Source organism: Arvicola amphibius, chromosome 2 (assembly GCF_903992535.2).
Source record: "Arvicola amphibius chromosome 2, mArvAmp1.2, whole genome shotgun sequence".
Lineage (NCBI taxonomy): Eukaryota > Metazoa > Chordata > Mammalia > Rodentia > Cricetidae > Arvicola > Arvicola amphibius.
The window spans coordinates 188,453,338-188,477,917 of NC_052048.2; the positions used below are offsets into that span (position 1 = coordinate 188,453,338).

The 24,580-nt window shown below is 39.4% G+C and overlaps 1 gene segment (V, D, J or C); it reads left to right on the top strand.

Moving 5' to 3' along the window:
* Positions 1-5,323: 5,323 nt before the first annotated feature.
* The window catches only part of LOC119806829, a 238,803-nt gene continuing 219,546 nt past the window's right edge, over positions 5,324-24,580 (top strand). The window contains 2 exon segments of the C gene segment in view: positions 5,324-5,384; positions 5,517-5,819. Coding sequence covers positions 5,330-5,384; positions 5,517-5,819 — 358 coding nt within the window.

Consider the following 24,580-nt stretch of genomic DNA (forward strand, 5'->3'; position numbering starts at 1 on the left):
CTGCTGATCAACAGCTTCAGTGACTTCAGCAACCTTAAGTCCCCTTTGCCTATTTAATTAAGTATATTCATAGATTAGAGTCTAGGCTTTAACCTGGTTCAAATGATATTTATTGTGATATTCCACTAGAGGGCGCTAGCATATTCTGTAATGTAGACATCACATTTCTAATAGTATTGTGAGAGTGTAATGAAGTTGAATGTGTATGTACAATTTTAAAAACACACATTTATATTTTTGGTTGTGAGCCTAGCCTTTAACGGCTGAGCCATCTCTCCAGTTACTTGGTGCTTTGGGTATTAAGATGGTAATCACATTGTTTATTCCTTGTATCATGATAAAAAAAGGCTTTTGCTTTCTTCCCCATTTTTGGACTGGGATATTTAAAGATCATAAGAAATAAACACGGGTGGATTCAGCATTCACTGGGTTGCCCTCCCAGTCCAATCCTGTAAAAAACACACACACACACACACACACACATTTAAAAAATATCTATTCTCAAGACTTGGTAGTAGTTAACAAAGTGATATAGGGTAGAATACACTTTTCAGAACTGAAACACCTGAGCATAAAATGACATGAGACTAGAATTATGATGTTAGCCCACATCTGGCCTCAAAGTAATATAAAAGAAAAGACAGCTGTGTAGCTGAAGTGTAAAACATGTGTTCTCAAACAGGCTTTAATAAGTGGCTCCCCCATTGCGGATGAGATACAAACATGGGTTTTGTGAAGATACTTTTGCCAGGTTAGGCAGATGAGAGACAAGTCCTAGAGTAGAGCCCTGAAGGAGGAAGAAGATAGCAGATACAGATCATATTCCACCCATAGCCTACTTAAATCCTTGCCCATTAGATATGCTTGAATTTTTAGTATTATTTCATGTCTGGTGTGTTTTTGTGCATGTATTTCTGCACAACACATGTGTGCATGGTTCCAGTGGAGGATAGAAGAGGGCATCAGAGCCTCTGGAACTGGGATTATACACAGCTGTGAGTTACCACATGGGTGCTGAGCATCAAACCCAAGTGTCCTGGAAGATCAAGTGTACTCTTGACCACTGAGCCGTCTTTCCAGTGCCTATACTTTAATTTTCACAAATTAGCCACAAAAGCAATTCTCAGACATGCTGTGCTTCTCACCAGCCTCGGAAGAAGAAAGGCACAAAACATAATATAATAAATGCCAGTTAAGCAGGTGTCGGCTCTGGCAGCAGCAAGCCTGTCTCACCTGCTAAAGAGCAAAGGATAGCTGCATCTAAGGTTGTGGGTGGGATACACCAGGACAGAATCATTTGTGGTGTGAAGAATTCGACTGAGTATTTTTACACCTTTGCATCTTTTAAAAGACAGTGTCTTAAAAAAAAAAAAATGCAGCAGAGAGTAGGCTAGAGAAGACGCTTGGAATCTTTCCTGCAGAGTAGAAGAAATAGCTTCTAAAAATAAAGTGCAGTTTTGATAGTAGAGTAAGCTTTCTGTTCTCACATTTCTAGGTGATAGTCACACGTTATTCCAGTTCAGATCGCGAGGATCTAAAATACATAAATATTTGACAATTTTTACAAGAGTGTGCTAATACAACAACACGTCACGTGCATACAGACACGTGGCCTCAAAGAAACTCAAGAAACGGCACAGCTCATAAGGCTGCTTCGGTGCCCGTGTACACACCAAACTGCTGCAGAAAGGGGGAGGAGCTTTCCTCCCTCCAATGCTCCTGTCACCCATGATAGGGAGAGAAACGACACATAAGTTAGTGGTAGCCTCAAGGCTCGCAGAGAACTAAGGGAAGCAGGAGTCTCACTATGATATCGCCATGGTTACCATTCTCCTAAGCTGTGTGGTCCTTTATCTCCTAGGGACAGGTGAGTCCTGGAACACATGAGCGACTCATGGCTACAGCATGTAGACCGGGGCTCAGATCTTTTCCTGAAAGGGTACAGAATTATCTCTTTCCACCCAACTGGCTCTCTCAACCTCTATCTTCTTCATTCATAGGCTCCACAGAGGCTCAAGTCACCCAGGCTCCAAGACACCTCATCACAGAGACTGGGAAGAAGTTGATAATAACTTGCTCTCAGAATCTGAATCATGATTCTATGTTCTGGTATAGACAAGACTCAGGTCTGGGTCTAAAGCTGATTTATTACTCAATTAATGTTGATCATATCAATAAGGGTGAAGTCTCTGATGGGTATGGTGTCTCTAGAAAAGAAAAAGAAGCCTTTCCTCTGACACTGGAATCTACCAGAGTCAGCCAGACCTCCACATACCTCTGTGCCAGCAGTTATCACAGCTCTGCACAGCCCGCTGCTCTCTGCACAAAAAGGACAGCCACATGGGCGAGAAGCCGCCACTCTCAGGAGGCACCATGCCAGCCAAGAGAATGTAACATCTTCTCCCACTGCCAACAGCCATAGGAGCTCTCTATAACTCCCCGATCTCAGGCAGGGCACTTCACTTAGTGGGTGACTCCCATGTTCCAGTTTTCAACTTGTTATACCACAACTTTCAAAACTCAGACTGAGCAAGATCCTTGTATTAGGTCTAAAGTGCCAGGGCACCACTGTGTTCCTTTCTCCCTGTGGAACTTAAATTTTCAGATGCAATGGAGCTGCTTCCCCAAGGCTAACACTCCTAGCAAGTTTGAGTTTTCTTATATTACTAGCTTTATTATTGATATTTTTGACCATTGTTTTTGTGTGTGGGCAGAAATTCCATATTCTGAATTGCTTACCAAATTTAACTTTGTCATTCACCAATATGCAAGCTCACAACACAGGGGTGATCTTCCCTGTCCCTCTGATGTCCTTCTACACCAAATCCATACCCGTGTTTTTCACACCTCTAAGTATTAAGTTCCTTGCAATCTATACTAGTATTCTATACCCCACCATTATTGCGTAATCTTTCACCTGGAATCCAGTTACCACCCTCCAACCGGCCACCCTGGCTGCCTGCTTGCCAGCTGTTCCTTCCAACAAATGAGATGAAAAACTTTAAGTTTCTTTAGTTAAATATCTGGTGTCTATTGTTTTGTGTACTTGTAAGTCTCCATACTTTTATATAGTTGAATACTGGTCCACCTTTCTGTTATAAAGTTCTACTTTCCTTTAGCTACTCTGACTGCCCAAATTCTCATGCAGACGTTTCTCAAAGTGTGCCCTGTGCTAACTCACTCCTCATTCTTCATCAGTGATGCCCCTCCACCAGATCACCTCTTTAAGTATTGATTAGATTCCTTTTGGCTTCTTAATTGGTTGAGTGAACAACATGATGAGTTCTCTGACACATGCTTTTGTTGCAGCCTGAACAGAGCTAACAGAAATGCCCCACCCCCACCCTCAGTTTACCTACCATGGCCATGGGATTCTGTTTTGTGGTCCTTTGTCTTCTTAAAATAGTTAAGTCAGAGGCATAAGTATGATGGAGATACACTACTACCTTCCCTAAATTATCTGTATTGTGTACATAATATCCCTGGGTCACAATTTCACTGAGACACCTGTTAGATATCCTCATCAGTACAGAAATTAAGTCTGGCCGGGCGGTGGTGGCGCACGCCTTTAATCCCAGCACTCGGGAGGCAGAGGCAGGCGGATCTCTGTGAGTTCGAGACCAGCCTGGTCTACAAGAGCTAGTTCCAGGACAGGCTCCAAAGCCACAGAGAAACCCTGTCTCGAAAAACCAAAAAAAAAAAAAAAAAAAAAAAAAGAAAGAAAGAAATTAAGTCTGCAATGTAACTAGAATATGTACCTTGGCCTCCATGTGTGGATCTTGGCATAGGACAGTTTTTAACCTATTAGTCACTTGATTCCTGGAGTGCTAAGTGAAAGCAATTGTTTAAAAGATAGGGTGTTTCTTTAAATAAGACTAAGCATTTCTCCCACGCTCCAAATATGTAGACTCTCTGCCCTCTGCCATCAGTTAGACCACAACACTGAAAGTCACATCCTCCATGCACAAAAGTGGTTGTCACAAAGGGAGGCGGTGACCCTTGCTTCCTGAGCCCTTCCCTTACCGTGGGAGGAAATACTGTTCCCACAGAAAAGAAGCACACAGAAGATTTCTCCATCTCCCCGCACAGGAACACATCTCAAGTCCCAGGTGCCCTGGTGTTAGGAGTCACAACGGACCATTTTGGCTTACAATCTGAATGGTTCTCAACATTTCTGCTGCTGTGACCCTTTAATGCAAGTTCCTCAGGTTGTGGTGACCCCCAAACATGAAAATATTTCATTGCTACTTCATAACTGTGGTTTTGCAGCTGTAATGAACTGTAATGTAAAATATGCAGGATAACTAATATGTGACCCCTGTGGGGGATGTGACCCATAGGTTGAGAACCACTGGAATTGTCAGTGGTTTTTTTTCAACTATTTTTTATTGACTTTTTTAGTGGGGACTCTTCAATCCAGACCCTGTAACAGAATTAGCTTTAATCCACCCAGTATGCTTCACCTCACCTCCAGGGAAGATATCTGCATTCTACAGAGTGGTCCTCTAAGACTCACAAAAGCTTTCCTTGCATTTATCTCTGTGTGTCAGAGAGCATTAAAATATTAGTGTAACTCTTGCTTAAGCACATCATACTACGTTGTGCACTTGCCGACTTTGTTAACATTTGCACAGACATTGCATGGAGTTATCTATCACCAACATTCCTAGGAATTTCTGACACAGGACAAAAAAAGAAAAATTTAAAGTATGTTTTCCAATTTATTTGCCTATTCTTCACACTCTATTGCTTGGCCATAAACCCACTCTTGTTGAACCCCTGACCCTTCCAGCTCTCTTCTCTTGCTAAACCGCTAAATAATATTTACACCACTGCCATCACTACCACCAGTGAAACTTGAAGAGAACAAGATGCAACGCGAGGGGAACTCATCTATTGCATATGGAAAACATCAACTACAGTTGCCCCTATCTATGGATACAATAACTAGAAGTATCTAAAAATAAGTACTTTCAGCAGACTCAATTAGTATACTTCCAGACTTGCAAAATGCCATTCCAGAAGCATGTGCATAAAAGTGGAGAGAAAGAGAGAGAGAGAGAGAGAGAGAGAGAGAGAGAGACAGAGAGACAGAGAGACAGAGAGAGAGGGAGGGAGGGAGGGAGGGAGGGAGGGAGGGAGAGGGAGAGAGAGAGAGAGAGAGAGAGAGAGAGAGAGAGAGAGAGAGTTCTGTGATACCCTCTTTCCTCTCTGAGATCTCCAGATGTTTCAATCTAGATGGCAGAGACAAGCTCATGAGTGTGGTCAGGAACAGTGACATCACAGGCAGTCAGTGTCAAGTGGCAAGAAGACCCAGACATTCTTCAAAATGGCGATGAGAATTAGACTCATCCCTGCTGTGGTGCTTTGCTTCCTAGGACTGGGTGAGTTCTGGAGACTGGTATGTCCTGGACACTGAGGGCAAACTGCATACTGTTGTTTCTAGGCTGCGCTATCAGACTTTTCTAGTATCAAGCTGATTGGTAACCTTGCTTTCACTTCTTCTTCATTAGCAGGCCTTGTGGACATGGACGTAACCCAGACGCCAAGATATCTGGTCACAAGAACGGGAGAGGAAGTTTTGCTGGACTGTGTACAGTATTTGGGCCATGAAAGAATGTACTGGTATCGACAAGACCCAGGTCTAGGGCTACGGTTGATTCATTTTTCATATGATGTTGACAGTAACAGCGAAGGAGACATCCCTGAAGGATACAGGGTCTCTCGAAAGAAGCGGGAGTCTTTCTCCCTGATTCTGGAGTCTGCGAAAACCAGCCAGACGTCTGTGTACTTCTGTGCCAGCAGTTTATCCACAGCTCTGCACAGCCACATCCTCTTCACACAAAAAGCACCTACGGGAAGGAGATGGCTCTGCCTCCAGCTTGATGCTGCCTTTCGTGTCACATAGTGCCAGTTAGAAAGAGGTGGGCACTAAAGGGGAATTTCTACACATTCTTAACTTAGAAAAAGAAGGCCATGAGATATTCTCACTCCTTCATAATTTGGGAGACAATGTGAACTTAACATGGCCCCAAATATGAATAGTCCCTAAACTAAATTCATGAGACTGACATCCTACAAGATGTCATCTTCCATATTTGCACAAAAGCAGTGCTTAACATTTTAAATAATTTCATCCTTCCATGATAGGCTCCAATCCCTCCCAATAATGGACTTGGTTTGCTTTGTTCTTTGTAGCATGTTGCCAGAGGGCATTAACACATCTCTCCTCCCTAGATAGACTTTATTGTCTGTCCCAAAAGGCTTATAAAGCTTGGATTTTATTTATCCCATTTTTGAATTTATTTCCTTGAAAACTGAACAAGTCTGACTGATCAAAAATGAAACTTCAGATTTTCTTATCAATTATTTTTCACTGGACGGTCTCTAATCAAGGCAAGAGTAAACCAGGGTGCAGGTGGTCAGGCTGTAACCATTCTCACAACCACCTCTATAGTGTGTTTGTTTGGGAGAGTGAAACACAGAAAATATTAGCTGGATCCCAAATTATGAGATATTTATTAAACAACTAATAAGACCAAACAAACCTGACCTATATTTTAAATTTTGTTTGTTTGTTTATTTTTTGCAATTTGTGTGTATGTGTACATGTGCACACATATTGCTCATGCACACGTACATGCATGCTTTCGTGGACATATCAGAGAACCACTTGCAGGGATTAAACTCAGGTTGACAGGTTTGGTTTCCGGTGCCTTTACCCACTAAGACGTGTAGTTTTGTTGTATGACAATGTATTAATATTCGGTGCACGTACAGGAAGACAGGGATGAAAAGTAAATACGTATTATAAAGTTTAGGACTACGTTTACATGAGAAATTGGAAACTAGCTGGTATGTGACTAATGGAAAGCAAGAATAGAGGAACTACAAATAGAAAAAGTGTTCTGTTTTGCGTACAATACCCCTGAAGTGAAGGAAACGTCTCCTGACTGAAGTTAACATCCAGAACAGAGACAAAGGATCCTCACAGGATATAATTACTTAGCAGGACTACATACAGGGATCTTTGGTGTGTGTGTGCAAACCTCACATTACCCACAAATGCACTATTTCCCACCATAAGCAATGCTGACACTCAGATCCGGTGAAGGACAGAGGAACAGGTCTAAGCGGTGTTTGCATTCCCGTTGCCACCAGGGATCATCATCATGCCACCAAAGTCGAGTCCCTGGTGCAAAGTTTGTCACGTGACTCTCAGGTCCTGCCATAGCTGTCACTTCTTTCCCCTACTGTGTCCATGTATTGTAGCCTCGCAGAAAGGAAGGGAACTAGAATAACATGACAGTATGCAGCAATGAAATGGTGCTCGTGGGACTGAAAGATGGTTGAAATAGGAAGGGTGTTTGAGTTTGGGCATAAACCGAAAGTAATGTTCTAAGCAATGAATGTTCGAAATATAACTTCATATAGACATATAAAACCTCACAAAATCCTCTGAAAATACTGCCTATTATTTCAACACATATGCATCATTTTAAGATTGGAGCTTTCCCAGAAAGTGAGAGATTTTCGAAGACTCAGTCCTAACTGAGGTGTCTTCACCAAACCCCTCCCCTCAGGGTTCAGGGAGCTATGCAAAGGAGGAGGCCGAAAGATGACTCTAAAGAAAGAGAGAAAAGATGTTTAAATGTGGACACTTCCATAGCATTCTTTTCTGGGACACAGTGAGGCCGAGCTTTCCCTGCAGAGAACAAGGACATTGAGAGCTGGAAGTCACTTCTCTAGAGGTGTTCCAGGCATTGTAACACAATGTTCCTGGCACATACAGACTATTTCCTTACAATTAACGATAAACTGGATTAAAATAACTTGCTCATGGACACACAGCTGATGAACCTGGTCAATATGCTTTAAATTGTTTGTTCTCCAATTCTATTTGTGATTTGTTGGCTCTTAGAAGAGTCAGCACACAACACTCGACTTGGTTTAGTCTTTTTGACCCCTGCTCAGTAGCCACTAGACTTTCTGGTTCCTTTTTACACACGGTGCTTCCAAAGAGTCTCTTCTTTTAACAGGATCACTTTCCCATTGTAGTTCTAGGGCTTTGCAAGGTGATAAAACCTTATTTTGTTCAGTGGGCACGTGTAGATGGAGCACGCAGCTTGTATTTTGACAACATTTGCTTTCTGGAAACCTCTACTCCTGTCTGGTCTGATTGCTCATTGTTTCTTTGTCCTGTTGTCACCCTGAGACTTTTATTTGTTAGTCTGAATTAGATTCTTTTACCTTTGGTTCACTGTATCGATCTGCTAGGAAAACATTATCCAGTAATGTCCTAAGAAAAATGAAATAAAAGTAAAAGTTTTGTACTTAGCATAAATGAAAACGTCTTTTTTAAAATGTTTTTCAAATCTTGTGTGAGTAGGGAAATCTGTGTTGAAAATTACATCTTATCTGAATGGTATAGACTTTTCCATGACATCTTATAAATCATTGCTACCAAGAGATTGATGACTGCTAAAGGAGGAAGAGTCCGTTTTCCCTAGGGACGCGAGACTGAAGAGGCTAGCTGTAGCCCAGCAGATGGTCCTATACCCACACACACAGACAGCACTAATTGGACTCAGTAGGTTTATAAAATGCAGAGCATATGAAATTGAGAAGTAAAAATGATGGTGGGGAGATATGTGAGGAATTATGGAGGCAGGAATGAGGAGAGTGGACTGGATAAAATACATTTTTCGCATGTATGGCTTTTACAATCACTAAAATAGTCTAATGGTATTTTCCATTTCAGTTGTTTGATTGAGGGGGACGAAAAGGTTTATTTCACTCATTGTTCCATATAGTTCATTATCAAAAAGCATTAAGGGTGCCAGACATCACTGGCACACTCCTTTAATCCCAGTGCTCGGCAGGCAGAGGCAGGCAGATCTCTGTGAGTTTGAGGCCACAGACACCAGGACACCCAAGACTAAAATTATACAAAAAAAAAAACCCTGTCTCCAAAACCAACCAACTAACCAACCACCCAACAAAAAGAGTGAGGGCAGGAACCAGGAGGCAGGAGCTGAGGTGATGGAGAGGTGCTGCTTTTTGGCTTGGTTAACCTGCTTTCTTATAAAACCCACAACCACCAGTTCAGAGGTGGTACCACTCACAATGGACTGGGTTGTTCCCCATCAATCACTAATTAAGAAAATGCTAGTTGGCTGGCCCACAGCCGAAATTTATGGAAGCATTTTCCCAGTTGAGGTTTTCTCCTCTCAAATGACTATAGTTTATGTCAAGTTGACATGAAACTAGCCAGCATCCCAGCAGGATTATTTTGTTTTAGTGAAAACTGCAGTGTCTTAGATGTACGGCTCTCATTCCTGCCTCAACTGTGGCCTGCCTGCAAGAGTGGTTTATATTCGTGTCTTGAAGGACTGTAAAAAATTACCAGCATGCCTCCTAATTCTGGGATCTTTGCAAGAGCAACAAGTGAAAACGGTTAGAGAAATGGCTCAGTTGTTAACAGCAATAATTGCTCTTGGAGAGGGCACAGTTTTAGTTCCCAGAACCCAAATGATGTCTTACAACCACCCGTAACTGCAGTTCCAAGGGATCACACACCCTCTCTCGACTTCCAAGGGCATCAAACACACACATGGTTATATGTAATTTCATGCATCAAAACCCACAAAAACATAAAAATAAATATAGTATTTAATCCCAATACTCAGGGGGCAGAGGCAGGTGGAAATTTGTGAGAAGAAAAGGAACAACTAATCCAATAAAAATTGGAGTACAGACCTAAACAGAGGACTCTCAACAGAGGTATTAAAAATGGCTGAAAGACACTTAAGGAAATGATCAACATCCTCAGTAGTTCTTGTGATGAATCTGTGTCATTTGACTTGCCCTTTACAGATAACAGTGGTGGGCCTAATGTCCCAGAAGCCTCTGAAACCATCCTTATCCTGTCCAGTCTCCAGCACCGACAAACGACATGTAGACTTAATCACTATGAAAGCTCAGCCTTGGCTCATGCTTGTCTCACTAGCTCTTGTAACTTAAATTAACATCCTTCTATTTATAGGTGTTTTACCATGTGTTTTTTTTTTTTTTTTAAGAAAACCTTTTTAATGTTTTTGTCTGTTTGTTTTTGGTTTGGCATTTAAAGGCAAGGTTTCTCTTTGTAACAGTCCTGGCTGTGCTGTCCTGGAACTTACTCTGTAGACCATGCTAACATCAAATTCAGTGAGATCCACATGCCCCTGCCTCCCAAGTGCTGGTAGTAAAGTTGTGTGCCAACACTGACTAGCTTCTTTTTGATTTTCTTTTATTTTGTAGGACCAACTCCCTTTGTGTCTCATTGGTGTCACCTTAGCATCTTGTGCCTAGAGTCAATAGTTTTAATTTTTTTTCTTTCTCATGGTTTATTTTTTTTATATTTAAAAATTTCCATCTCCTTCCCTCCTCCTCCTCCTCCTCCCTCCGCTCCTCCTCCCCCTTCCCGCCCCTCCTTCTCCCCCTTCCCTCCCCTCCCCTCCACCCATACCTCCCCTCCCTCCCTCTCAAGGCCAAGGAGCCATCAGGGTTCCCTACTCTATGCTAAGTCCAAGGTCCTCCCAACTCCCCCCAGGTCCAGGAAGGTGATCTACCAAGCTGAGAAGGCTCCCACAGAGCCCGTCCATGCAGAAGAATCAGAGCCCAGCGCCAATGTCCTTTGCTTCTCAGTCAGCCCCCGCTGTTGGCCACATTCAGAGAGACGGGTTTGGTCGCATGATCCATCAGTCCCATTCCAACTGGAGTTGGTGATCTCCCTTTAGTTCTGTCCCGCCGTCTCCATGAGTGAACGCACCCCTCACGTTCCTGACTTTCTCCCTCATGTTCTTGCTCCTTCTGCTCCTCATCAGGACCTTGGGAGCTCAGTCCAGTGCTCCAATGTGGGGCTCAGTCACCTTCCCCATCTGTCGCCAGCTGGAGGTTCCCTCACGGTCCTGACTTTCTTTCTCATGTTCTCCCTCCTTCTGCTCCTCATCAGGACCTTGGGAGCTCAGTCCGGTGCTCCAATGTTGGAAAGCAGTGTGGCGGTTTCTCAGGAAGTTCGGGATCAACCTACCCCAGGACCCAGCAATTCCACTATTGGGAATCTACCCAAGAGATGCCCAATCATACAACAAAAGCATATGCTCATCTATGTTCATAGCAGCATTATTTGTAATAGCCAGATCCTGGAAACAACCTAGATGCCCTTCAGTGGAAGAATGGATGAAGAAACTGTGGAATATATACATGCTAGAATACTACTCAGCGGTAAAAAACAATGACATCTTGAATTTTGCAGGCAAATGGATGGAAATAGAAAACACTATTCTGAGTGAGGTAACCCAGACCCAAAAAGATGAACATGGGATGTACTCACTCATAATCGGTTTCTAGCCATAATTAAAGGACATTGAGCCTATAAATTTGGGATCCTTGAGAAGATAATAAGAAGGTGAACTCCCAAAAAAAGATATAGTAATCCTCCTGGATATTGGAAGTAGACATGATCACCAGGCAAAATTGGGAACTTGAGGGTTGGGCGAGACTGGGCCAAGGGAAGATGGGGAGAGAAAAATGTGAAGGGGAGAATGGGGGGAGCTCGGAGGAATGGGATGCTCGGGATATAGGAAGGGTGGATATGGGAGCAGGGAAGCATATATCTTAATTTAAGGAGCTACCTGAGGGTTGTCAAGAGACTTGACCCTAGAGGGGTTCCCAGGTTTCCAGGGAGACGCCCCCAGTTAGTTCCTTGGGCAGCTGAGGAGAGGGAGCCTGAAAAGGCCAGTTCCTATAACCATACTGATGAATTTCTTGCATATCACCATAGAATAGTTTTAATTTTTAATTTATAGTTTCAGTTCATAAGTTTTCTTGTACTGAACATTTTTAATTCTCAGGATTTTGAAATTCTGTGAAGATAAACCTCTGATTCATTTGTCCTATGTTTATTAAACACGCAGGAAAATGTTTGTTGTACACGCATATGCATATACGCATACATTTGAATATAAATGGTGGGATGGTGTAAGAGAAAGTGAGAGAATAATTTTATAACAGAATCTTGGAATCAGGGGAATAAGACAGGTTAGTTTTGCAAGACCGTCTTCCTGGATTCTATATTTGCTTTAGAAAGCCAGGCTTGCCATTCTCAGTTGCCAGTTAGTAAAACACAGTAAACTGTAAAAGTGAGGTGATCTTTAGTAGCTCTGATGCTAATCCATGGTTCGGGGATTACAAAGACATGAATTTGAGCCATAATTTTTTGTCACCTCTTCTTGAAAGTTATGTAAGTTATGCTCTCTAGGTCTTATGTGCAAAAATTAGTAAAACACAGTGACAATCATGTCTAAATGACAGCACCTGGGGCTGGAGAGATGGCTCAGAAGTTCAAAGCATTTGCTGCTCTCCAGCGGACCCAGGTTTGGTTCCTACCCACATTATGGCTCATAACTATCTGCAACTCCAATCAAGAGGATCTCTTCTGACCTTCAAGAGCTCAAGAACATTCTTATACATAAAATAAATAAATAATTATAATAAAAACTAACTCAGCTCATAAATAAAAAGAAACTTAGCTCTACTTTTCCCCTAAGTAATATGCATAAGTAATTGTATGATATAATGAATTTATTACAAAATAATGACAAATCATAGCGCTGTGGTCAAACAATAGAGAGGAATGACCTGATCTGTAGTCTACACTGAACTGAAATACAATAAAATAAATATTATTACAAATTTCCAAGGACTATTTAAAATATTAATTATTGTGATATTGAACTAAAGGAAGACTTATGAGAAATATTTCTTCATCTAACTTTTGATTGAATAAATAAGGCAGGTGAGAAACAGTACCTTAATTACTTTCTTAACCTAAAGAACCAAAACAATGAAATGCCACTTATTGGAAGGATTGAAATTCAGAAACAGGTGTTAGTTTAGTACTGCATGGAGGAGTACTGCACGGAGGAGGAACACTAAGTTCAAGCAGGGACAGCATGATGAAGACAACAGACAGTTGAAACTGAATAAAGTCATCTCCTTTGTGTTTGTATACTCAGAAAGTAGCACAGTAACAATGGGTAAGTGAACGTCATAAAGGTGGAAACTGCATTGTGGGATGCCTTTCGAATGAATGACCCAGCCTCGGTGAACAACTACATAGCTCCTCTAGGGGGCAATGTATTTTTTTTTTTTTTATTTTATATGTTTAGCAAAAAGTCACCTTCCTACAAAAAGAAATTAACAGCATGAGTAAGGAAGCAGAGCAGTTGGGCAGTGGGGGAGGAAAGATGAGTGTGACCTTCATGTTTTAGTGCCTTTTCTCAGAAAAAAAAAAAGACCCTTGCTTAAGGATGTGGACTCTCCTGCTATTTCTCCTGGGCCAAGGTAGGAACTTTGTCCTAAACAAAGCCTTGGGTCAATGTTAATGCTGAATTGAGGTATGAGGACACTTTCTTGCACCAAAACAGACTATATAAGCCAGGGGATGAAGACGATGCCTTACATTAGAGGACTCTGTCAGAGAGTGTTGGTAAAAGGGAGAGGCGTGCTACATGGTTTGGGGAGTAGGGTGATATCAGAGTAGATAAAGAAGAAATCTTTGTCAGATGTGTCTGACTGGAAACTTGTTTGCCTTCACGGATTTCTGTCTCTCTATAACTAGGCTCTGTGTTCAGTGTCCTCGTCTCCCAAAAGCCCCGAAGGGACATTTGTCAAAGTGGAACCTCGCTGAAAATCCAGTGTGTGCTTGACATTCAAGTGGCTGGGATGTTCTGGTACAGACAGGTCCCAGGACAGAGCTTGGTGCTCATGGCAACTGCAAATGAAGGCTCAGAAGCCACGTATGAGAAAGAATTCACCAAGGACAAGTTTCCTATCAGCCGCTCAAACCTAACATTCTCCACGTTGACAGTGAGCAATGCGAGACCTGAAGACAGCAGCTCCTATTTCTGCAGTGCTGGAGACACAGTGCTGGTTACAAGTGAGAGATCTCAGCAAGAACCCTATCTCCTTCCACCCAGCTCTGCCGAGATGAGCCTAAGGGCTCTGCCAATGTACTCAGTATGAAAACCACAGCTTCTGAGTGACAGTTGTTCATATGTCTGCTGGCACCATGGATGGGAACGGAAGGTGAGTAAGGAGAGCGAACCTTTAGGACTCACTGGAGAGCTCATAAGAGACTCAGGGCAAATTTTCACCCAAAAATATACTTACAAATACTCTGCTAACACAGATACAATCTGTTTCCAAGTAACAAAGCCAAAAATCACTCTTTAGCTGTTTATCTCAATGATATATTTTGCTTATTTCTTCTGTATTTTATCTCACACGATTGGGTATAGCATTTTGTAGTAATGTTTGTTGACTGATGTTGTTAAATAGGATCGTAAGGTCATCCCAACGTGACGTGTGAATGTTAGATCAGTGTATAATTTGAAAAATTTCAGGAGCCTGCTCCATCAGTGAGCTCTGGAGTATCCCAAGAGGTCTGATTCACATTGGACTATCTCCTTTAATAGTTGTCACTGTGTTATTATCACCACAAAGGAAGAGGCTCAGTGTTCAGTCCTTCCTTTGGATGTGCTCCACTTGGCTGTACTATTCTTCTCTCTTTGTGACATAACATGCAAAGCTAAGATGGTGCTTGTGAAGTGAAACAGTGAATAAACCTATGATGAAAGCTTCCTGCTGCTAGGGCACAGGCCAATTGGACCCCGATCTTTTTAGACCCTGATCTTTTAAAGAGTCTATTGCCAGAGGCAGGTTGATCTCTCAGTTTGAGACCAGCCTGCTGTCCATAATTCCAGTCCAGCCTAAGTTAAGAAGAAGTCCATTGTATGCGACTTCCAAAACTCTAGAATTGACAGAGACATCTCACTTCCTGTATAGTCACCCAGAGCAATAATATCCAGCAGATTTTCCCATGAAGCAGGAAATTTAAAAGATAATTCCACCTATATTGGCTGTTTGTCAGTCACTTTCTTCTGTGTCCTGCAGAATGTCTTGCAGACTCCTTCATAAAGCAGGAATCCTGAAGGATTGTCTCACCTTCAGGCAAGTTCAGCAGTCATTTTTCTGTGGATCTTGCATCCCCAGTTCATACAGCATAACATCAAGCAGTCCAGACAAGAGCATCTTCTTGCCTAAATGGCTAACAAACTTCATAAGAAACCTCTTTGATGTCCATCATCCTCTTGAAATAGATTAGTGCTACCAGAAACAGATGTGTCTCATTGTTGAGAAAAGTCTTAAATAAGTTGTTAAAACGTTTTAAATGCCACATTCTGTGACCTAAAATTTTTATGAATAGAGCAACATTCATACCAATGCAAAGTATTCATATCTATAGCATATCCCCCTTACCTGTAAATAAACATTTTAAAACAACCATTTAGAGAATTTGTGCATTGTTTTCTAGACTACTTCCTGCTGGAAATGCTATAAATCAGGTCTCTCATGGGGTATCCTGTGTCCATCTCAGCCAGCAGTCCTGAAGCTGCCATGGATGTTAGACCATCTGGACCATCATTTTAGGGGGTCTTTTTTGATTAAACCACATCAGTCTTGTAGGAATCCTTAGATTCTCATCCTCTGTGGAAATAAAAGTAGAACCTCTTTTTCAAAGCAGTGTATCCTTAGACCCAAATTTTTAAGTCAAGATACCTTTAAAATATATATGTTGGTTTAGCTTAGAAGCCCATACAGTGAAATGTCTCTTTGTACTTAGCTCATTCACAGTCAAAAAATTCAAAGAAACACAATTATATATATATACATATATGTATATATGTATATATGTATGTATATATATTCCAGACATTCTATGTATATTCCATATTTATGTGACTTATTTATCTTACTCTGTACTGTGTCTCTCTGAAGATTTTGTTTTATGTTTAAAAACAATTTACTTCTTTTTATAATAGTCTATGCTCTCCCCCCTCAAGCCTAAGCACATTTATCCAATACTCTGATCCATTTAGAGGTCTTATCCATCCGAATTTGTCCTTATTGCATATATGTAATAATTTTCTTAACAGGAGTGTTTTTACAGTGGTAAGCAGCTACTATTAACTTTGTTATAGACTTTAGGGTTTCTGCTGAGAGATTGGGGATAATTATGTTTATGTATTTTGGTAAATTCTTATTACTATGTCAAATATTCTTTCTTTTATCTGTAGTCTTAGTAATTTTAACTATAATTTAAAATAGAACATTTTACTTTGTAATGCCTTTTGTAGTTGAATATCCATTTAGTTTCTAGATTTGGAAAATTTTGGTAATAAATCCACAAAATAGGTTATCTTTTACTTTGATTGGTATCTCAAAATCTAAGGTACCCCTGTGGATCCTTAGATTTTATATTTATGGTCATTCCCCAAATTCCTAAAGTTTGTGTTCATGTTCTGTTTTCTTGTCTTTCATTTTTCTCTGAATATAAATTTCCCTCATCTTTGTGTTCAAGACCTTATTGATTTTTGTTTGTTTGTTTCTAGATTCACCCATGCTGTCAGCCTTTCTTCTCATAGTGCTTCTATTAATTTTTTTTAGCTGTCTCATTCCAAAATATCTTAGCCACATTTAGGACCATAATCTTGCTAAATCTGCTGCTTAAGATCATGAAGCAAGGGTCTTACCTCACCTTTTTTTCTTTTTTAGTTTTCTCTGTGATCACAGCTAATTTTATAAATGAAATAGTTCAAGGCCCCGTTAATATTTGAATCATTTTGTTGGAAGAGAATTTATTCATTGAGAAGTTGAAAACTTTTAGAAGTATTATATTCTTGCCTTCTTCATATAATTTTGGGTTTTACATTGCTATTTATTCATGTGTTATGTTGTATATCGTGTTGTGATTTTTCTGGTTTTATTCCTCAGAGGAATACTGTTCTTAGATCACAACTATTACTCTTAGAAGGGAAAGCCACCACTAGTAACAAATGCAGTCAGCAACAGCCAGAGTTTTTGTTTAATGACACTACACTGGAGATATCAAATCTATGATCAATGTTTGAAAACAAAGTAACTATGATATTTATTTAAAAATCAAAAAATGTATACATACTTGGAATGAAATTCTTCATAATTAAGTAATAATAAGAAGATAGCCTTGCAAAAGTAAACAAATAGAAGAAAACAAAGAGTAGATAAATATATGGGATAAACCTGTAAGAAGCGACACTGTTGTTGGAAAGATGGCTCATTACTTAAGCGTGCTTGATGTTCTTGCAGAGGACCTGTGTTCAGTTTCCAGCACCCACACCAGCAGCTCACAACTGCCCCGAATTAAAGCTTCAGGGAATCTATTGCCTTTTCCTGTTTCTGTGGACACTTGCTTTCCTGAATTATAGCATAATTCCTTCAGACACAACATATACACATAAACAAAAGCAAAAAATGAAGAAGTAATACTGAGGGAGAGTATAGAATGTTCAGAGAGGAAGAAAGCATAAAAATGAAATATATCTTTCTTATAGGAAACAGGATGTATCTATCTTCTCAGGCTTGATATCTAAGCTTGCCTTTTCAGGAGGTGGAGTGGGAGCAAGCCTTTATACGTTTATATCCATAACATCCAAATAAACTAAACCAGAAAGGATTGAACTCTGAGTTTCATCTCTTCTTTCCAGCCAGAATGAATCCATGTAGAGGAATCACCCACAAATTGCTCCCACCAAGTCACCCTAATAATGTACATCTGTTTTAATGTCTCCTTCCACCACAGCATCCTCTTCTCCCACCAAAGTATTCTATGTGTGTTTTGTGTGAGAAGTTTTTGGACATAAGATGTTTTTGTTGTTCTCTGAGATCAGCTATGAGTTCCACTATGAGAATGTTCAAAGTATTCAAGCTGAACTGTTGTGTAGTATGAATCTTAAATTGATTCATAGGCCTGGACTCACAGTTCTCTGCTTTAACACTTCCCTTGCAACTTGTATTAACACAAGGATGAGTCTTTTTTTTAATTTTCTTTTTTCCTCATTTTTTATTAAAAATTTCTATCTCCTCCCCTCTGCCTCCCCCTTCCCTCCCCTCCCTTCCACCCATACCCCCACTTCCTCCCTCTCCAAGCCAAAGAGCCATCAGGGTTCCCTTCGCTATGTTAAGTCCAAGGTCCTCCCAACTCCCCCCAGGTCCAGGAAGGTGAACAGCCAAACTGACAAGGCTCCCACAGAGCCCATCCATGCCGTAGAGTCCCAGCCCATTGCCATTGTCCTTGGTTTCTCAGTCATCCTTCACCGTCAGCCACATTCAGAGAGTCCAGTTTGGTCGCATGTTCCATCAGTCCCATTCCAACTGGACTTGGTGACCTCCTGTTAGTTCTGTCCCACCGTCTCAGTGGGTGAACGCACCCCTCACGGTCCTGACTTTCTTTCTCATGTTCTCCCTCCTTCTTCTCCTCATCAGGACCTTGGGAGCTCAGTCCGGTGCTCCAATGTGGGGCTCTATCTCTATTTCCATCCATCGCCAGGTGAAGGTTCTATGGTGATATGCAAGATATTCATGAGTATGGCTATAGGATCTGGCCTTTTCTGGCTCCCTCTCCTCAGCTGCCCAAGGAAGTAGCTGGGGGCATCTCCCTGGATACTTGGGAACCCCTCTAGAGTCAAGTCTCTTGACAACCCTAAGATGGCTCCCTTAATTAAGATATATGCTTCCCTGCTCCCATAGCCACCCTTTCTATATCCCAAGCATCCCATTTCCCCAAGCTCTCCCCATCCTCCCCTTCACTCTTTTCTCTCCCCATCTTCCCTTTCCCCCATCCCAGCCCACCCCCAAGTTCCCAATTTTTTCCTGGCAATCTTGTCTACTTCCAATATCCAGGAGGATAACTATATGTTTTTCTTTGGGTTCACCTTCTTATTATCTTCTCAAGGATCATTTGTCTCTCAAGCTAGTTCAAGATTTAGTTCCACTGGTGTGTTATCCTTAGCTTATCTCATGGGCCTGGTGGCACATTTCATACAAGAAGATATGATGCTTCTGTTAATTGGAGGTCATGTATCCACCAGTTTCCAATGCTCATACTGATTCTCAAGATGTTCCCATGATTATATAGAGAAGATGGGTGAAATTTGGGGATTTAGATTTTTAAAACATATTGTCCTAGCTAATATCTCGCTGAGAAGTGTTACTGCATGTCATCTCCTAAGGCCAATCCCCTATATACATGAGTAACCTGTGCAGTGCCAATGCATTATTACTGCCACCTGTCTACTTTGTGGTATACAGATCTCTGAACTTATACATCAGTTTGGTAAATCACAGGTTGATACGACCAGTTCCTTTTTCAACATTAGAAACCATACTTTATTAATGAAGTTGATTTATTATAAAGTTGCTTCTCTTTCTATTGGTTATTTTAATTACATGCATTCCAAATTGTTAAAATGAGATATTGGGAAATCACTCAGTTGCAATAAAATCAGATCACATGATATATATTGTTTAAAATTTGTTCTATTAAGCAAACAATATTTCATATCAATTATTGCATTCAAATATTACTTTTTGCACTTATGAATGTATTTTACTATGTTGAGCACCTTAGTTCATATCTTCACATTTTTATAAGCAAAACCAATGGAAGGGTAATTATTTACATGCTGGATGACAGAATTACTTTATTTTAAAGCAAACTGAGTGTGTGTGTGTGTGTGTGTGTGTGTGTGTGTGTGTGTGTTGGTTATTTGTTAAAACTTGGGATAGAATAAGGCAGGCTTCTTTATTCCTTATCTTCGTAGTTACTTCTTATACAAGAGTTTATTGTACTAACATCTCTCCAAAGATAACTTCCCTGTCCATTCACCCTGAAAACCATATGATGTTGAAGTTTTACTCTGCTTTAAGAACACCTGGTCACTATTTTTAAAACAAAGTATGCATGTTTAGATAGATAGATAGATAGATAGATAGATAGATAGATAGATAGATAGATAGATGATAGATAGATAGATGATAGATGATCGATAGAATTAGTTATATTTATTTATTTTCTGACTTTAATCACATGTACATATATAAGTTCAATTAAAACAAGGTCCCATTTTTCTCCTTTATTTGTGTTCACTTTAAACATAGAAGTATGGAAATAAACCAGAAATTCAGTAAATATTTGTTAAGTAAATATCCTCTATGTAAAGGGAAAATTTGTCAAGCAGTTGTAGATTTCTTCACGCAAAAAGAACTTTAGTCGTTCACCTGAGGTTAGATGATCTAAGCCAATAAAAGATTAGACAGCCATGGGCACATAGCTGCCAACCCAGCATTAGTACCCAAGAGCTGAGGCAGGATAATTGTGATTATGAGTATACCAGGGATTGTTAGAGCCTCTGTTTCCAAATAAATAAAAATTAGCAAGGTTGTTCTAAAAGGGAAGTTCTAAAAGATATTTATTTGAACAAAGCTACATATTTGATTAAGGCTAGCAATGTGTATGTACCCGCTTCCCCTCTGCTGGCTTTCCCAAGATTGTGAAAGAGAGCAGATGTGATGGGTTTGGCCAGGCAATGCCAAAACCAGCTCAAGCACAATGATATAAATATACAAGGTTTTCTTGCTGGCATAGGCAGATGGATAATTCTATGGGCTTGGAAATCTTTACAAGATTTTTCTAGTCCTGTACACCTAGATGAGATGAACTTACCATCTCTCGGTCCTCCAAATGTATGGCACAATTTATACACTTTATGAACAAAGTCAAGTGAAGGGAGCTGCTGACAGGTGATATAATCTGAATCTAATATGACATATTATGATATAAACCTTAATGTATCAAACTTTGCATTTCATGGAAGTCACGGGTGCTTCCATAATGATAGTCCACATAATTACAGCTTCTGGACTCTCCACTGGATTTTCCCAGATTACTCTTCATTAGTCTCAATTCATCTAAGCAGTTCCAGTAAGCCCAGAAAATGAATAGAAGTGACTGTTGTATAAAGATGAACACTCACAATTTCATTATACCAGATGGACAATCTTTAATAGTTAGAGCACTGTAATTGCTAATCATTTATCTTTGACTCTTTATGATGAATGGTACCTAAGTAAGAAGTTAAAAAATGCAAATAGCACATCGTCAATATGCAACATTTGTGTTGGTCTTGAGTTCAATATGGGAAACAGGAACAGGAAATAGGGGCAGGAGGTATGAGGGTGTGTATTAGTCACACTTATCACGGTGACTGGATACCTAATATGAGTTTCTTAAAAGAGGGATTTATTTATTTTGGATCACAAATTCAAAGTTCCAATTTCACAGTCTTTGGCTCTGCGCTTCTATGCCTATGGTAAGGCTGAACCTCAATTCTTTTAGTATGAAGAGGAAGCACAGACTCAATGGGAGACAGGATGTAGGCAAGACACTGGAACAAGGACAAGACAGTAATGTAGTATCTTCTATAGAGAGGCCCCATATTCTACTTTTTCTAGATCACTCCTGAATAACATCACCAGATGTATTCAATATCTTCCACAGTGAGTTTTTGTGAGATATTTCATAGTCAAACCATAATGTTTCAATCCCACTTCAGTGACTAATGCTTATCTTATTATTCAAAGGCAGCCAGTGAATCTCAAAGTATCTTAATTGCTATGTTTCAAATTCCCAAGACAAGTATATCATCTGAGACTCAAGACATTCTTTTCTGTGGGACCTAATACAGTATAAAACTAAAGCTATGTATTTATCACATATAAAAACACATGGCATACATTCTTATTTTAGGAAGATATTGTGAAAGGAATGTGATAAAGCAAGGACAAGATCAAGAAAGTCACATAGTAAATCTAGCTCCATTTGGGCCTCGGCATCCCATTCTTTCTAGTTGCAGGCCACATGATCTCTTTGTTGGTACAACTCTGATCCCTTCCTCCAGCTTTCCTTAAATGCCATTCTGTCTTCATGGCATCTGTAGCTTATAAGGTCTTGACTATGTCAGCTTCACCTTTACAACATCTCACATTACCTTATGATAAGCTACCCACCATGAACTTTGACAATGGTACACTTTGTAAGACCTCTCTGGTATTCTTTTAGAAGTTTTAATGCAAGTTTTGTTGAGATAGTGAATGAAATTTTCTAGAAAGAAGGCACATGTGATTATGAATATTTTACAGGATGATTAACTAATTAGAATTCAGAGATGTGGGACTGCTGGAATGCTGTTGGTTCAAAGCCAAATTATAATAAATCTTTTAATAGTCATTCCTTGCCCACCTTGTGAAGCCTTTTGCAATGTATTAAGAAAGCAGACTATTTGCTTCCAACTCAGAAGTTAAGGACATCTTCAGATCTAGAGCTTATAACCAAGGTTTTCAGGATTAACTGTAACCAACTATGCTGACATTTCCAGCAACATATTTGAGAAGCGCCTTGACTTATGACTTTTTTTTTTGATATGTTACAAAAAAATTAAGAAATAGTTATCATGTTGAAAGATTGAATTTAGGTAATTGAATCAGTTATCTGAATCATTGTCAGTCATATTTGACTCTAGAATAAGCTATAAACTGTCTCATCTCGTTTGTTACAAAGTCCTTATTTTCATTCTGTGTTAGTTAACTTGTATGTTTGGTTGGTTGGTTGGTAGGTGGTTTGGTATTTTTAATTTGTTACATTAACACTTAAGGGTCCTAAATGTTGACTCCCCAGAATGAATCACTTCATGCTAGGGAAGTCACTAAATCTGAGGCAGGTGCTAAGCAAACTGTTGGTGTGCAAATGTCATTGCTGCCTCCTCTGATGTGTGTTTTAAAATTATTTTTGAATTTTAACTCTCCCTTGATTTGGTCAATGATCCATTTTATTCTGAACTTGTTGTACAGTTCTATTTGGTAGATATATTTTGGCTTACTTTCAAAGCATTTGACTAAAGATGTCAACCCTGGGAAATACTGTTGTTGAATCTTTTGAAAATATTTGCTATGCCATTAGATAGATATTCTTTTTCTCAACCAGTAACCTCTACATTTTATCTTTTCATAGAAAATCATGTGCGTTTTCATATTTCTCCTTCTTTTACTTTTGTTCCTGTTGAATTTTTCTAATTCATCTACTATGTCAACAAGCCCAGATATTCTTCCTCTTCTTCTTCTTCTTTTTTTTTTTTTTTGTTTTTCGAGACAGGGTTTCCCTGTAGTTTCTAGAGCCTGTCCTGGAACTAGCTCTTGTAGACCAGGCTGGCCTCGAACTCAGAGATCCGCCTGCCTCTGCCTCCCGAGTGCTGGGATTAAAGGCGTGCGCCACCACCGCCCGGCTCTTCCTCTTCTTGATCGATTCCCCAATGAGGCTTTCCACGGAGCTTCGCATTTGATTATGCTTTATTCCTTTCCAGAATTCCAGGTTGATTTTCTTCAGCATTTCTATCACTTTTTTAAGAATCCTGCCTTTATTATCTTACATTCCTTTCCTTTCTCTGTTCAGTTGTTTGTATACTCATTTAGGGGCTTATTTTCTTCCTGGTCTTCTTTAAATTTATTTCTAATCATTGAAATCATTCTTCTGAGTTCTCTGATTAATAAATATAATAATAAAATAATAATAAAATAATATATATTATTTATTTATATTTATTAATATAGTTACATAAATATATCATATATAAATATAATATAAATATAAACATAGAATATAAAATATAAATATAATATATAAAATTAATATAATTTCATGATGATAAAATAATAAGAAATAATAAATATGTTATTTATACATTATTTATTATTTATAAAAATAAATAATAAAAATAATAAATAAATTTTTTATTAATCATGCCTTTTCTTTTTCTTATATTACAGAATTGGGATGTACACATACGAAGTTATTCAATTGCTTGCTTTATTCTTTTTGCAGCAATGTTTATTTAACAGAGGTATTTGCAATGTTCAAGTTTGACCTAGATGTGGTAGAGTTGAGATACATACAAAGTACATAGTATTTGGGGTGGAGACTGGAGAAATACCTCACCAATTAAGAGCATGGACTGTTCTTCCAGTAGACTCAGATTCTAATAATAAAACTCACTTGGCAGCTTAAAACTATTTGTAATTCTACTCCCAGAGAAGCATATTGTACACAGACATACATGCATATAAAACAAAAGTGCATATAAATAAAATAATAAACAATTTTAAAATATTGTTAATAATTAGCATATAAATTTCTTGCTGTAGCAATATCTCCCATTTTATCATGAGCATTTTCTTTCTTCTTCTCACCATATATTAACTGTTACAATAATGGTATCCAAGATGATATTTCTACACATGTATACATTGTGGGGTCTTTTTTCCAGTTTTTCCTCTTCTGCTCTGAATTGTTAACCTTTCCTCAGAATAGACCTTACTGTAATTTTCTGTCATTTTGTAAATATCTAGACTCTGAATAAGAGAGAAAATTGGGGCATTTGTCTTCATGAGTCTGGCCTATTTTTTGTAATATGATGAATCCCAGTTTGACTAATTTTCCTGAAAATGATATAATTTCATTCTTTTCTATGAATGAGTAACACGTTGTTGTGTATATCCATTTCATTTATTAACCTATTGATGATAGCCTTGGTTATTATTAATGCTG